This window comes from Oratosquilla oratoria, chromosome 14, assembly GCF_046742065.1.
Source record: "Oratosquilla oratoria isolate Oo_2021 chromosome 14, ASM4674206v1, whole genome shotgun sequence".
In the NCBI taxonomy this organism is placed as follows: Eukaryota; Metazoa; Arthropoda; class Malacostraca; order Stomatopoda; family Squillidae; genus Oratosquilla; species Oratosquilla oratoria.
In genome coordinates, this window is record NC_134790.1 from 17,202,152 (window position 1) to 17,217,151 (window position 15,000).

Below are 15,000 nucleotides of genomic sequence, written 5' to 3' on the forward strand. Positions count from 1 at the left end.
AGGATTCGAACCTATTGCTCTGGCGCTAAGAGGCTCCCAAGTTAGTACCATAGTCCGCTCAGCTATCGTTGGTTCAAATTCTTCCAATTCGAAGTGCTACTGCCTTCTGACATTTAGGAATTTAGGAAAGACCACTCTCTGCGGCCCCAAATTCCTATTTTTCACAGAAGAGCCAACCACACTAATTCCCTCGGAGTATCTTCCAGCATTCCACTTACGAGTCAAAAGCACCGACGCTCTTCTCTGTTTCCTCCACCTCAAGCAACTATGATACGAGGCCCTGCTTCTACGTTGATCCTCTTAGCTGCTGCTTTCTCCAACACCTACGACGGCGCCTCCACCACCACAACACAGAAATGCATTCTTCAATATCTCCGGAAAATCTCCATCAGAGGCATTTCTCTACCACCACGACGTCCGCCATCTCCACCACGTCAACACAGAGACGTTGGACTACCCTTCTCCACCACTGCACGAGTCGGACCATCTCCCCCTCCTCCAATACCTCATCACGCTCCGCCCGATTATCTCTGCGCACCAGAGATCGTCGTAGCATCTACCAGCTAGCGGCCATACCACTCTGAACACACCGCTTCTAAGCTGCGCAAGAATCTCTTTCAATTTTATCTCATTTTCAAATAATACAGACACATCCTGAGTGTATATTTTCTCTTTTCTCCACAACTATACTAATTTATCCCCGTTTCCAGCAGTGCATCCTTCCATCTCGACCCACTGAACCCCCGTCATTCACCACCGTACTCCAATATCACATTGAGTAAGTAGCTATTTTTCCGTTCTCAGTGCCACCTAGGAGCAACACAGTCTCCACGCATTTTTTTTTCAATACATGAACGTATCCAAAGCCCTCTCTGCTCGACAAACTGACCCTATACGCGAAGCCAAGCTACGTTTCCACCAACCATGTCCCCCCTTCTACTTCCAACTCTTCAGACAATTTGTTGCAGCACAGGAAAATTAAACAAATTTTTATAACTGTCCTTTAAACCGTGCTTTACAAGTAACCAGCGTCAACTAACTCACCGATCGGCAGCCAGAACCAGGCCTTGTAGCGTGGTTCTTTACAGAAATTAATCTATAAAATTACAATTTAAATAGTTTACATATTTTAAGCACATATACTATTTAGATATAATTATTCTAAACAGTAGTACAATATAACATATTAACACTATATATATTGATCATATGCTATACATACGTGACACGTGTGTATGTGGTCACGGTCACAAATTCAAGTTCTACTCGCAACACCATGACAGCCTCATTAGAGTCATTCAGGATGAGACAGCCTTACCACTCATTAACGGCAGGAACATTACTGTACACACCTTCCTCACTGAGGTTCACTTAGAAATACTACGTAGGGTCACAGACGACAAAATAAAGATATCCACCTTAACATTCAAAATAGACAACCACGACACTTTAGCTGGTGACGTCATTCAGTCTGGCTTACTTGAGGAAACGTATTCACTTGATACATTTGCAGAACAATCTAAAAAAATAATTTGCGGCTTTTGAGCCACTTGGAGCACTTTCCCCCCATACTCTCTTGCAAAAATTTACAATCATGGCCATCACACCACTAAAAAAAAAAAAAAGGCAGTCAAAATAGCTTCAACATTTAAGAGCGAACTCAGAGAATGTCTCAAAAACTCATAGTGGGTTTCAAAAAACACAATTTCATTGGATAACGTAGTCTCCCTCATTACATACTTTCGCCTTCTTTCACAATTACACCCACACACACTCCACAAAGCCAGCAACAATACATTCACACCAGGTATTACATTAGGCGACTTCTCAAGGAAATTCTCTAACACAGTGCAAATTATCACTGATACAAAATCGGTCAGCACCCATAACACAAACACACACAATAGCATAGATCACACGATCTCCCTTACATAACACGAGAGCACGACATACATCACGCAAGCGACACCACTCACGACAACGCTCTCCTTCAAGAACACGAATGTTTTGTACATAGTGACACAGACCAGGACGCCTTGCTAACACGTGTTGTCACAGATTCTCGTCACAATCGAACCAATACTGCGAGTATCATGGTACTTGATTTCACAACTGATCATTGCCGTATGCTTCTAGTACGGAGACACCACAGACAAGATTCCCCAAGATAGTTCTCCTGCTAGACATTCACGTACCACATCGCCTGCTAGACAGTCATGTAACATATTTCCTGCTAGACATTCACGTAACACATCTCCCTTATGACTTCAGGATACAAAGACTCAGTCCACACCCAGGACAGTTACTCCATACCAAGATATTCCATTTGCAACCTTACCGGTACACACCCTGGATATCCCACACATGTCTTCAGATTCCTTAACTTTCAATGCTAAGTCTAGTAATACCAAAATGAAAATATTTCCCGACACGGCCTCCCCAGTTAACATCATGACACTACACAGTTTCCATAGATTCCGCACTGAAACGAAACGTGTCACTATTTTGAAACCCCCCGACGTCAACCTTTGCAATGTAGATGGTGTACCATTCCCAATCATTGGTCAAATTTCCCTATACATTAGCTTCAAAGGTGAGTGCCCAGCCATTCCAGTTACCACATACGTATCTGACATATTTTTCCCTGCTGATATCCTTAACTTTGATGAAGCAACATAATATCATCAAATACCCTATTCAACATGGCATCATTTATGCTAATCATTTCCTCCTTGCATTGCCATCACCAAGTTCCCCTAAAGTCAACCACCACATCAACGTGGTCAAGTAGTCAAAACCCGATTTAAAGCCAATTCTAGCACACCTGCTCAAACTAACTCTGATTCATCACATGAGGATGCACCGGCTCTTAATTCAGATGGCACCGACACACACACTCCCACAACTCTAACTCCTCCATTTCACGACCAGCTGTAGACATGCCTTCCAAGCGAAACAAATGCACTAACTCCTCACGCATGTCAAAATCAGCGAAACTCAGGACAAGACGCCCTATAAATAACATTAATGCTTACATTGTTTACATCTATAACCACACTCCCAACTTCGACGCTCTCCCCCCAAACTCTCTGGAACCTATCGTATCTTTGGATATCAGTCAAAGAACAAAGTTAAAGCGCCCAGTTTGCACAATCTTACGGAGCCTATCTTGCATAAAGACCATATCAAACTTGTGGCCCGCAGCCGCGACATTGCCAGAATCATACTAGTCCTGCAATAGCGGACCATCAAGAATCCTCTCAACCAAAACCTGCAGCTCCCCTTCCCCGCTATAATCTTAGAAAAAGAGTAACACGTTCATAGAATGTATACTCTGCATAGGTGAATGGAAACAATATCTACTTCCCGCATATTTATACTATTGTTCATACCATTAAGCCTATTTCCTTATATTCATGAATATTTTACAATTACCACCAATCTTACACAATTTTGTGAATATGTCTTCTTGCCTAGGTCCTGCAATCAGGCCTGGCTTGCCTTGTGTTTTGTTTTATTCCATCTCCGTAGCACCAATTTCACTGGGGTCAGTGATAAGTAGCGAACCGAGCCATCTTGTCATCTGTATTTAACGTATGCAGCATTTCGATGCACATCAACGCACACACACATGGTACAGCGTAGTACTTTCAACGACAAGACTGCCATCTCCCAAGGGACTTCCACTATTTCGGTGATCAAGCTAACAGACTTTTCTTGACGACGCCCTTTGATAACAAAAGATTCTCGGCGATCAGGTCAAGAGTCTCTCCTTGAACAATAACCGCAGCTGCGTCTCAGGTCAACACCTGCACGACCGGCCGACGCCTCAACCGAGGTGACACAACTTCCAAATATTACTGATATGGCAACAGCCTCCTTATTTCGTAAATTGGCAACTTTTGTAAATATGTATAAGTTTGACAACCCTCCCAGCTTTACTGGGGGTTTGCCGTGTATGTAGTAGAACAGAACCTTACTTTACGCATTAAAGCCAAGAACTCCGCCTGAGTTTCCTTCGCCACCAATACCAATGTAAAGTAACACATCCCACATTCTGGTGGCCAGCGGTGGGACGGCGACTCAAACAGTGTCGGTGATCGTGAATTCCGTTACACGCACTGGCAGGAGAAAACCCCTGACAGGCCAAATCACAATGTTTCCTAATGCTTTCGTTGGGTCACCTCCCCGCTTGGCCAGGAATGTCATAAACCAACTCAGCAAGCACGCAGCGAATCCCGAGAATTGAACTCACGAACACACGCTCATAAGTTCAAGATTGTTTCCACAGGGTTATCGCACGTCTCAAGACCTTTTATATATCCTGTGACGCACACCAATTGAAAGTGAATCAGTCCGGATGACAACGCGTCTCCTCATTCCATCTGACCACATTTTCCACGTGTCACCCAAACACCGTACAAATGAGACATGACGAGGGCAGAAAACCCCAAATGCTTCGTGACGATCCATCCACTGAGTTCTGCACATTTCTTCCAGTTTGGAATTTGGGTCTCCATCGCAATCGTCTACCGCCTTGAAAAATGGCTATCTTTCCGGTGAGCTGTGAAAGATTCGTCAGCTTTTGGATAATCCTGATCCGTGACGCTTTCATAGCTGAGCAGTGCGTGTAGGGAGTTCTTAGGTGGAAAGCAAACAAGTCGATTCACGCTTGTCTTCAGTTTTTCCGTTATATATAGTATGATAATAGACTGCTTCACCACTGATGTCTTCTTTACAGGCAATGAAAAGACACTTAAGAGACTTCTGTCGGTACTACCTGCATCAGTATCCATCGGTCACCGGCATCCAATCGTCGACTCTCGCAATTGCATGAACTTGTCGTCATGGATAGTGTGTAGTTAAAAATGTGTAACTAATCTCTCGCTCGGGGAAAAAAAAAATCTTACATTCATAGAAGTGGTAGTTCTGAGCGGTGATTTCCCCTATGTCTACCACTGGGGAGACACCAAATTTTGCACAATCGTCTAGTGTTGTTTGTGAGACTAGACCCGGTCTTGGATAGCACCAAAGCAACTGTAACTTGTCACACTCAGCTCTCACATCTTGTACAAAATATGGCTCTTGGCCTACACATTATCACCGTCTCTTTTCAGCCACCGATTTAATTAATTAAGACATGGTAGCGACCGAGTACCATTTACCATTAAATATGCTGAAATGGTGTTGATTGATCACGTTAAACCACTACACATCTCGTTATCACATACTGGATTAATTTCAACTACCCGAGTACTGGACACAGTTACGCTATAACAATGCTGACACGTCCGAGATGGCTCTTGGCTTACACACTATCACGGTTTCTTTTCAGCTATCGATTTAATTAATCAAGACAGAGTACCATTTACCATAACATATGCCGGAATAGGATTTATTAATCACACTAAACCACTGCACATCTCGTTATCACACACTGAATTAATATTAACTACCCTACTACTGGCCACAGTTACGCTATATAAATGCTGACATGTCCGAGATCCTTTCATCATTCTATTCTACCCACACCCCACTAGCACTCTTTATTTTTACACCTAATCCTTACCGACGCCATCTTTGACCATCGTAAGAAGCGAATCTGCGATCTCCTGGAACTCTTCCTTGGACAACTTCGACAAGAGTTGTCTGTCTCTTTCTGTAGGCATAAGAGCCTTCATTTCCTGGCTGTTAAATATGACGGGGATGAGTGAGGAGAGGTCGGTAGACTGAGACAAATGTAGCATCATGACTACAGTTGGATTGGCGAGCAACGTCTCAATCTTGGGTGAAAACAGCACTGCTTGGACAAGGTGTGCGCGCTCGATAGCATTCCGGTTCTCAAGGTCCTCGTCACTTTGGTCAGTCAGGTCTGCTAATCTGCCACTCCTGCCGAAATGGATAAAAGAAACAATAGTAGAAGCATAAGCCATTACTCGCGTGTACAGATAAAAACCCTTACCTCCCATGGGATTCAATTAATTCAAAAGATAATGACTACAACAGTATCTTCAAACACTTGGCATCAACACTTCTATACCCACAGCCAATATAGGGGTAACGGTCTGGTGCAGCCCAGGAGTCGGACGGTGAGTTCGGTCAGCCGTTGTTTGTCCTCACTCGAAATGTTTTCGAGATTCTCTCCATCGAGGATGACTTGACCCGCGACCTTAACGCCATTCTCAGCTAACGTCCTCACCATCTTCTCATAGGCAGTGACACTCACTGTAGTATCGCGCAAATACAAATACTCATATTTCCTAGCAAAGAAAAGACTCAAATAAACACATGAAAAGTCATGAATGGGATTGCCTCTCACTAAAGTCACATACGAGTAGCTCCGTGAGAGAGTGACCCAAGCACCACGGGCAGTCAGACCCTGATTTACCATGGTCGAGGGAGACGAATCCAACTCCCACCAGGTGGTGTGGAAAGCCTAGGTCGGTTGGTTGAGTACGAAATATGGGTCAGAAGGCCAGTGGCGCTTGGATCACTATCCCATGGAGCTACTTATATATGTGTACAGTATTTTTTTTTTTCTTCTTCTTTTTTTTTTTACATCAAGATCACTCAAGTAATACCAGTCCATTTTGGAATGGGCGAGCGCTTACCTGCCAACATGAAAGTTTGTAAAGAATTGTATTGTCCAGTCGATGTCTTCTTCCCGTACACCTTCAATTACAAGGTAAATTTCCTTAATCTCTTTGGTTAGTGGTGGAACTGGTATATCTTCGTCATACCGGACCGGAACAACCACACCTGTGGCAAAATGGATTCAATATTCAAGAGTATTGAAAATCACCGTGGAGCACTTTCGTTTCTTACAGGACAAACTTACTAGACTAGGATACCTAAAATCGTGATGAATAGGACCTATATACTATCTTGTAATGTTTCGGTATGTTTTACTCGGGAACCATACTTCAAGGCTGAAAAGCAGATACAATACATCGCATCATGTGTAAATACAAGTTTTACGCCTTTGAAGACTTTTCTTTTTTTTTTACAAAGCAAATAATTTCAAGCTAGCACATGAATCAAGTGACAGACATACAATCGCCTCTAGGCCTCATATTTCCCTATTCTTCATTTTTTATTATCGACAATACTAAAAAAATTAAACTGTCACTCACCTAGTCCTTTCAGTTTGAGGGAGTTCTGCACCTGATTCTGGAGGGCAATCATGTCATGTGGCGTGTAGAAACGAAGCACGAGGGCCAAAATGGATTTCGGAAAGGTGATGTCCGAGTTGAAAGGCCCCCAAAGTAAAGTTGTCTTGCAAACGTTACCTGGTGTCGTTAGGTGGGTGAAGATTTTACCACAGGCCTGCCCGTAGCAGGTGGCAGAATTAAACAAACAGTTGTAGAGGTTGAGAACAACACAACACCTGACGTCTTTTACCTTGTTCAAAACCTTTACAAGACCAATTACATCCTGCGGGCATTTTCTTAACCTAATATTAAGGAGGTTTGGGAAAACTTCACTTTCCACAGCCAGCAAAGTCTCAGGGCATTTGCTGACGTACCACATGCTGCTGGGTAACGCAGGTTGCAGGTGTTTAACGAAGGCCAAATGCATCCCACTGTGACTCATCGCCTCCAAATAGGCGTCTACTCGGTCCCCAGGAAGCCCTTTCTCTTCATGCGAACTCCGCATCAGTTGAGCGAGCTCTTCAGCGTAGTCGGAAAGCAGACCGCTTCGCTGGAATGTCCACACAGCCATGAGCAACATATCCCATAACCTGGCTAGACGGCCATCTTGTGCCTGCAATATTTCTCTCAAGGACGATTCTTGACCCCCGTCTTGGAGACTGAACAGTCTCTGACAAAGTCCAAGGGCTCCCCGATACTCTAGCTGGCTAGTATGAGGGAAAGTATACATCAATTTTGTTCCTGTGGGTATCCATGCTTGCTTAGAAGACAAAAAAGCCTCGAACATTTCCTTCTGAGGTAGCTCCAGATTTCTGCACTTGTTGACAATACGAGTCAGTATCATGTGTGGAAGTTCCAAGGTTTCGCGGACCACGCATTGTAAGGCTGCATCGTTAAGTTCTTGCATGAAACATTGAATTTTATCTTCTCTCTCATCCTCTGAAAGATACATCGTTTTCTTTTCATTAACTAGTCGATCGTGAAGCTTTTCCTTTAGGATGTCACTAATTTCTTCAAGAAGCTGAATCAAGGGCATCGATGGCCTGATCCTATCTGGTGCTACACATGCGAGGTAGGTGAACAAAGTCAAATTCATTGGTGTGGGTTCGTTGTGTCCACGTGCCTTTTCAAAAATGTCTTCCACAGGTGGTGGGTTTGTGCTATTACCCTTGAAGGCATTATAGTAGTTCTTGATAACCTCCCGTTGCTGAGTGTTTGTAAGTTTAGATACTTTCAGATGGAGACATTTAAGTCCTGCCATAAGGCGCATGGCGTCATTCTTGCTTCCTGGCCTCGTGGTCAAGAGGATGCGGATGTTGTTAAGATTTCTCATATTCTCAAACAGGTTCTTAAGAAGATCTTTCGTCTCACCACTCGCTTCATCAAAACCGTCAACCAAAATAAGCAGCTTCATTTGCAGGGCTGCTCGATGAAGTAGGTTGTCACTGATGTTGCACACTGCTGTCGGCATGCAGGATCTGAGTAAATCTGAAAATGTTTTGCAGGACGCTTGTTTGCACGACATGTGAATGACTAAATCGAAATCCAAGAGCCCTGCAATATCGCTTTGCTTTTCTAGATATTCAGAAGCAAGATGTGCAAATATCGTTGACTTACCACAGCCGTTGGGACCTACAATGGTCACAACTTGGGGTAATACATCAACTCCTGCCGAAGGTACCTTCTTAGTCAACAGTTCTTTCATTTCAATGAGAAATGTCCGATTATTTCTAGGCCCTGATCCCTCATCGAACTCGAGCCCAATAGGAACGTATATATTCCTCACCAAAAAATCATACTGCCACAGAGTAGACGGTAATGGGTAAATCGTCCTCACCTTCTCAAGGCTGGAGCAATTTTCTTGGGTTCCCTCAATTTTTAGCAGATTTTGAACATGACCAACCACATCGTCACCGACAATGTCTTGGTTCTGTAACCTGCCCAAATTCTGTTGAATTTCCTGTTCGCTCTGATCTATGTAAGACACGGACCGGCCCAATCCCAACTGAAGAGACTTGAAAGCTGCCAACCCATCGGTAATATAAGACTTTAAGTTACTGAACGTCTGGTTCAAAACAGCTTCGTCAGTGAAGTCGCGTTTCTCATGTGCTAAGAGGTTCCGTAGTTCCTTGATCAAATACAGATTGTAAAAAAGACTTGAGTGATCCTCTCTCGTCCAAGCTGGATCATATGGCGGAGGAAAGCCACATGCACGCTGCACGATGGCATACTTAAAACTGATATCCAATGATTCAAATGGGGTTCCATCGTCAAGGGCATTTCTCTGTGACTTGTTGAAAAATTTCCCGAGTTGAGTATTACTATATCTAGACGTGAAGTAATCCTTTAGAGTTTGCTTGTCTCCTTCGTAACAACCACCAAAGACAACGTCCAAGAAGCGACCGCCCTCCGATTTGACAGCCAGAGCAACCTTTAAGAAGTTGATGTCTCCGTGATTGATTGACAGAGCCATGGCGTCCTATCTCTGTAAATATATAAATAGATAAATTAATAGATAAATAAATGAATGGAAAAGAATATTAGTATATATTGTTAGTATTTTCTAAAACCCACATCCAACAATTAATCAGCACCTGTACATACAAAAGCACAGGCACAAGTCTTAAGAGAACACCCCGGGTTTGAAGTGATTATGCAATCATCTTGATCAGAACATCCCCATAACCGTTTCAGGGTCGTTGTATCATACCTGGGTCATCCAGCGATTTTGTTTTGACTATAACACTAGCATTCGATTAGTTGTGGATTCGAACCCTGCACTGCTTTCCAATACCTTGCAGTAGGTGTTACCTTCCCGAACAATCAAAGCGCTTAAGTCAAAAGTGACGGTTTCGGCCGCAGTTACGCGCCTCCAGGCGTAGGCTCCTCACCTTTTCTTTTTATTACTATTCTTCATCTTCCAAGCACAGTATTCGGAAAAATACTGGAATACTCCACTGGCGAATCATAATGGAACCACGCTTTGGCCTCGCAAGGATGTTTGAACGGCATTATGGGGTGCTGTTGTCTTGCTTCGGTGTTGGGGAAATCAAGATTGATGTAACAGACGGGTTCCCGTGTGACGCAAGGTGGAGGAATGGTCTATAGGTTGTAAACCTTACAAGTTCTTTGATTTCATTTGCTGAGGATAAAGATTGATTGAAAAGGACCAAACATATGATTCCGAATACTCGTAAACGCATTTTGTAAACAGCGGTGAAGGAATTGCATAACAGCTGGCAGACATGGTGTCCATGTGCTTTAAACCTTATAAATTGCTTGTTTTCACTTACGCTAAAAATCGGTTGAAAAGGACCAATCAATAGATTCAGATTACCTGAAGATGCAGAAGACAGTATTATACTGCGAAACTGAAAATTGGAAGGGAGAATAATATCTGCCAGATCCATTATTATTGTTGACCAATAGCTGGCTTTCATTACTTCGTTCGTGAACTTGCTAGATGTATCATTCAGATATTCTGTTACATATCTCCAAGATAGCTTTGGTAACAGCGTAATATCATTCTGGCAACTATTGTTCAACGACAATTAAGCTAACAGCTGTTCCAAGTCGCAATTTCGCAATTCAACTCTCTCTGTCTTCTGCTTTAAACATCTTCAAGTACTCTGAATCCATCGTTTGGCCCTTTTAAGCTGATTTCTAGCAAGAAAAGTCAAGGAATTTATCAAGCTTAAACCTCGTGCACACCGTGTATGCCAGCTCTTTTGCAATTCTTGCACCGCTGTTAACAACATGCATTCACAGGTCCTGGTGCTGCAGCATCTTCGTCGTGGCCCCAAGAGTTGGGGGCCAAACCGCAGCAAACATCCTTGGCCTCCGGAGGGGGCTTCGGTTGCCTGGGCGAGTACCACAATCCTTTCACGACAGACACTCTTACGTTTTTTCTGCATTGAGGAGTGTTTTTCCGGCGCTTACCCCTCTTCTTCTACTACTAGCCGGAGATGTAGAGAGCAATCCTGGGCCCACCACAAAATACACATACCCAACATGCTCCAAACCCATTACCTCGAGCAGACAAAGGGCTCAGTTCAATGCAACATATGCAAAAACTGGGCTCACCTCATTTGTACAACACTTGCAAACACAAACAAATACACAAACACTTGGACATGTTCCACCTGCCATCCAATAACTTCACTCCCATCTTCCCAACCACAGCCTGCACCCTTGCCCACACCCAGTCTCTCCCCGCCCTTGTCCTCAATCATTCCTCACCCTCCTTTGTCCCCAATCACACCTCTCCCTCCCTCTAACCAAGGTCCTATACCTTCCCCCATCAATACCCCAACCCCAGAAGGCAACATACAACACATACAGAACACACAACATCAACATATTACAACACAATATTGGTGGATTCAACACAAAAAAACACGAACTCGAACACTACCTCCAACAACACAACATACACGTTGCCATCATACAAGAAACAAAACTAAGACATTCACACCAAATACCATCATTTCACAACTTCACCACCATTAGACAAAACCGGACCGACGGCAATGGCGGTGGACTCATCACCCTGGTCCACCAATCCATCTGTTTTGTGGACACAAGCGCCACAACCAAAATCATCATCCCTACCACAGAGAAAACCACAGAAATCCAATCTATTCTAATCCGTACAGGCAACAAATCAACACTGACAATAGTTAACACATACATCCCATCCAATCATCTTCCACAGTTCTAAACACCTTCAGGCCTCAACTTTATCAACTTTCCAACAATCCCACCTCATCATGGATGGTGACTTCAACGCCAAGTCGTCGGCTTTGTATGTCGACAACCCTGACACAGAGGGCTTGATATGCAGAATCAACTTGACTCACTGACCTTCATGAAAAACACACATAATCATACACATATCCCACACCAAGCCCTCTACACCCCCTCCTCTCCTGATATCACCTTCTGCTCCCCCTGCCTAACCCCAACAACTTCATGGAGAGTGGTCAGATCCCTTGGATCTGACCACCTTCCAATCATCACCACCAAAACAAGATGCACCCCAGTTGGCCACAGACACACATACACCAATTACAAGAGAGCAAACTGGATAACTTTTACTGAAGAGACAGAACAACATTTTGAGACACTTAACAGTACACCAATCACAAACATACACAATGATGTACACATTTTTAATACAATCATACAAAACACAGACAAGAGATATATCCCTAGAGGCAACAGAAAATCACATAACCTCAATTTCACACCAGAAATCCAAGGCCTCATCAGACAACGAGGTACACTTAAGCACAATACCTCAACACCTATCCCTCAAAATATAGCAGACCAAATACAAACAGTAAACACAGAGATTACCAATAAAATACGTGAACAAAAAAAAACACAAAATGGGCAAAAGTTTGTCAATACACTTGATCACAAAACACCAGCAAATTGTACAAAACACTAAACAGCATTGCACTATCCAACAGTAACGCAACACGCTCTCACGCAGCAATAATCACAACAACAGATAATTTACCCCCCTGACGACCGACGCACCATTCGACGTAAGAAAGACTTTCCCATAGACTCAGACTATACATCCTTTATAGACAGTCAGACAAAACACATAATACATAACCTCAAGCACTCATCCGCCTGTGGCCCTGACAACATAAGTAACATCCACCTAAAACATATTGGACCACAAGGTATACACGCACTCACAAACATTGCAAACTACAGTTATTCACACAAAAATATACCTGACATCTGGAAGCATGGGAAAATAACCACAATCCCAAAACCCAATAAAGACCCAACAATCTCAACATCACACCGCACAATCACACTTTTCTGCACCCACTCCAAACTCATTGAACGCCTCATACTTCAACTCATTACACTACATATTCCCCTCGCTGAATCACAACACGGTTTTAGGCCACTACACTCCACAAACAGTCTTCTAATAATACCTCACACAAAGATTATTAGATGGCTTCAATTCAGATAGGCCCCATCTTAGAACACTTCTCATAACATTAGACATTAGTAAAGCTTTTGATGCTATCCCCCGCCACAATCTAACAAACAAAATATATAACACAGACATGCACAATAACACCAAAAGATGGCTGGCCAATTATCTGGCAGACAGGAATGCTTATGTGTCATACAATGCCCAATCATTGCACATCAGAAACATTAAGATTGGAGTACCACGGGGCTCTCTTCTATCCCCCACATACTTTAATCTATACATGCATGATACACCCACACCAGACACCTCAGAGACACATACCTCTTCCTACGCAGACGATATAACAATCACATGTACACATTGTAACACAGACAAAGCCACAGAAATAATACAGCCATACCTTGATAACTCAACACATGGTTCAGTACAGACTCAAAATACCCCCAGCCCAATCTACAGTAACACTTCTTATCAACTGGACAAAAGAACACAAATACATACCTCATCTCATATCAAAAACACTCATATACCACACACACACGCACACACACACACACACACACACACACACACACACACACACACACACACACACACACACACACACACACACACACACACACACACCGAAAATTCCGAAAATTCTTCGTGTAACATACGATACATCCATGTCATTCAAACAACACATCACAAACATAAAAAATATATGCAAACCTAGACTCAATGCACTTCAATCAATCAGTGGAACAACATTTTGACAAAACAAAGACACTAATAATACAATATAAAAACAATGCATACGCTCAGTGATGAATTATGCGAGTCCAGCATGTGCACCTAATCTCAGTGAGACACACCTCAACACCCTTCAGACCATACAAAACAAAGCCTTAAAAACATCTACAGGATGCACATATACAACACCTACACACCATTTACACTATGAAACAAAAGTCCTCAAAGTCAAAAATCACCTCGACATGAGAGGCACACAAACATTTGCTGCAGCCTCCACAAACACAGCACACCCACTACACTGCATAGCAGAACACACACACACACCAAGAAACATAAAAAAACACCCAAATACCTATATCACATACAAATACTCTCTTCTCTTCCTCCAAAACCACCAAATACCAGCCTCCGGAAACATAAAATAACATCACTCACTGCTCCATTAACACACTAAATGACAACACATTGCTGCATGCCAGACCCCCTGATACTCATCCCTCTGAATCCTCTCTACCACGAAAGGACAGAGTCCACCTGGCCAGACTGCGATGCGGCCACCAACCACCCCTTCTAAGCTACCAGAAGAGACGGGATGACTGCATTGTGGACAAATGCCCAGGATGTAACACTTCACCCCATACTATTCAACACATCATGGAAGACTGTATTATACACAATCACGCACACAAACAGCACAAAATACACTCCATAAAGGATTTGTGGGAAAACCCTGTTTCGGCCGTGGCATTCCTTGGGGAGACGGGACTGCTCGGACAGACAGTTAAGGAAACATCAACAACGACATGCATTCACAAGTACTCGGAATCAATCGTTTGGCCTTTTTTTTTTTTTTTTTAGCGTCGGTAAGTGAAATCAAGGAATCTATAATATTTACAATATACAGTTCATTACTTCACCTTGCCGTTCTGACTACAAGGATGTACGTGCAAGTTTACATTTCGTAATAACACCACACGTGAACCCGTCTATATTCAGGACAAGCTATGCTCGTATGGTCCCCGTCTATGTGCCTTAGCCATACTTAGGTGTGCGCGCGCGTTTGTGTGTGTGCGCGTTTGCGTGTTTGTGTGCGTACGTGCATGTGCATGTGGGCGTGTGCATGCGTGTGTGTGTGTGTGTGTG

The 15,000-nt window shown here is 43.3% G+C and overlaps 1 protein-coding gene across 3 annotated transcripts in view; it reads right to left on the reverse strand.

Annotated features, from left to right (window-relative positions):
* LOC143032745 (uncharacterized) overlaps positions 1–15,000 on the reverse strand; it is a 37,441-nt gene that overhangs the window by 1 nt on the left and 22,440 nt on the right. For all 3 annotated transcript variants that reach the window (XM_076197708.1, XM_076197707.1, XM_076197706.1), the window contains exons 2-5: positions 7,134–9,636; positions 6,612–6,759; positions 6,045–6,260; positions 1–5,889 (exon numbers count right to left, since the gene is read on the reverse strand). The exon at positions 1–5,889 is cut by the window's left edge and continues 1 nt beyond it. In XM_076197708.1, the coding sequence (XP_076053823.1) occupies positions 5,559–5,889; positions 6,045–6,260; positions 6,612–6,759; positions 7,134–9,624 (3,186 nt within the window). In that variant the 5' untranslated portion in view covers positions 9,625–9,636 and the 3' untranslated portion in view covers positions 1–5,558. The remainder of the gene's footprint in view (positions 5,890–6,044; positions 6,261–6,611; positions 6,760–7,133; positions 9,637–15,000) is intronic.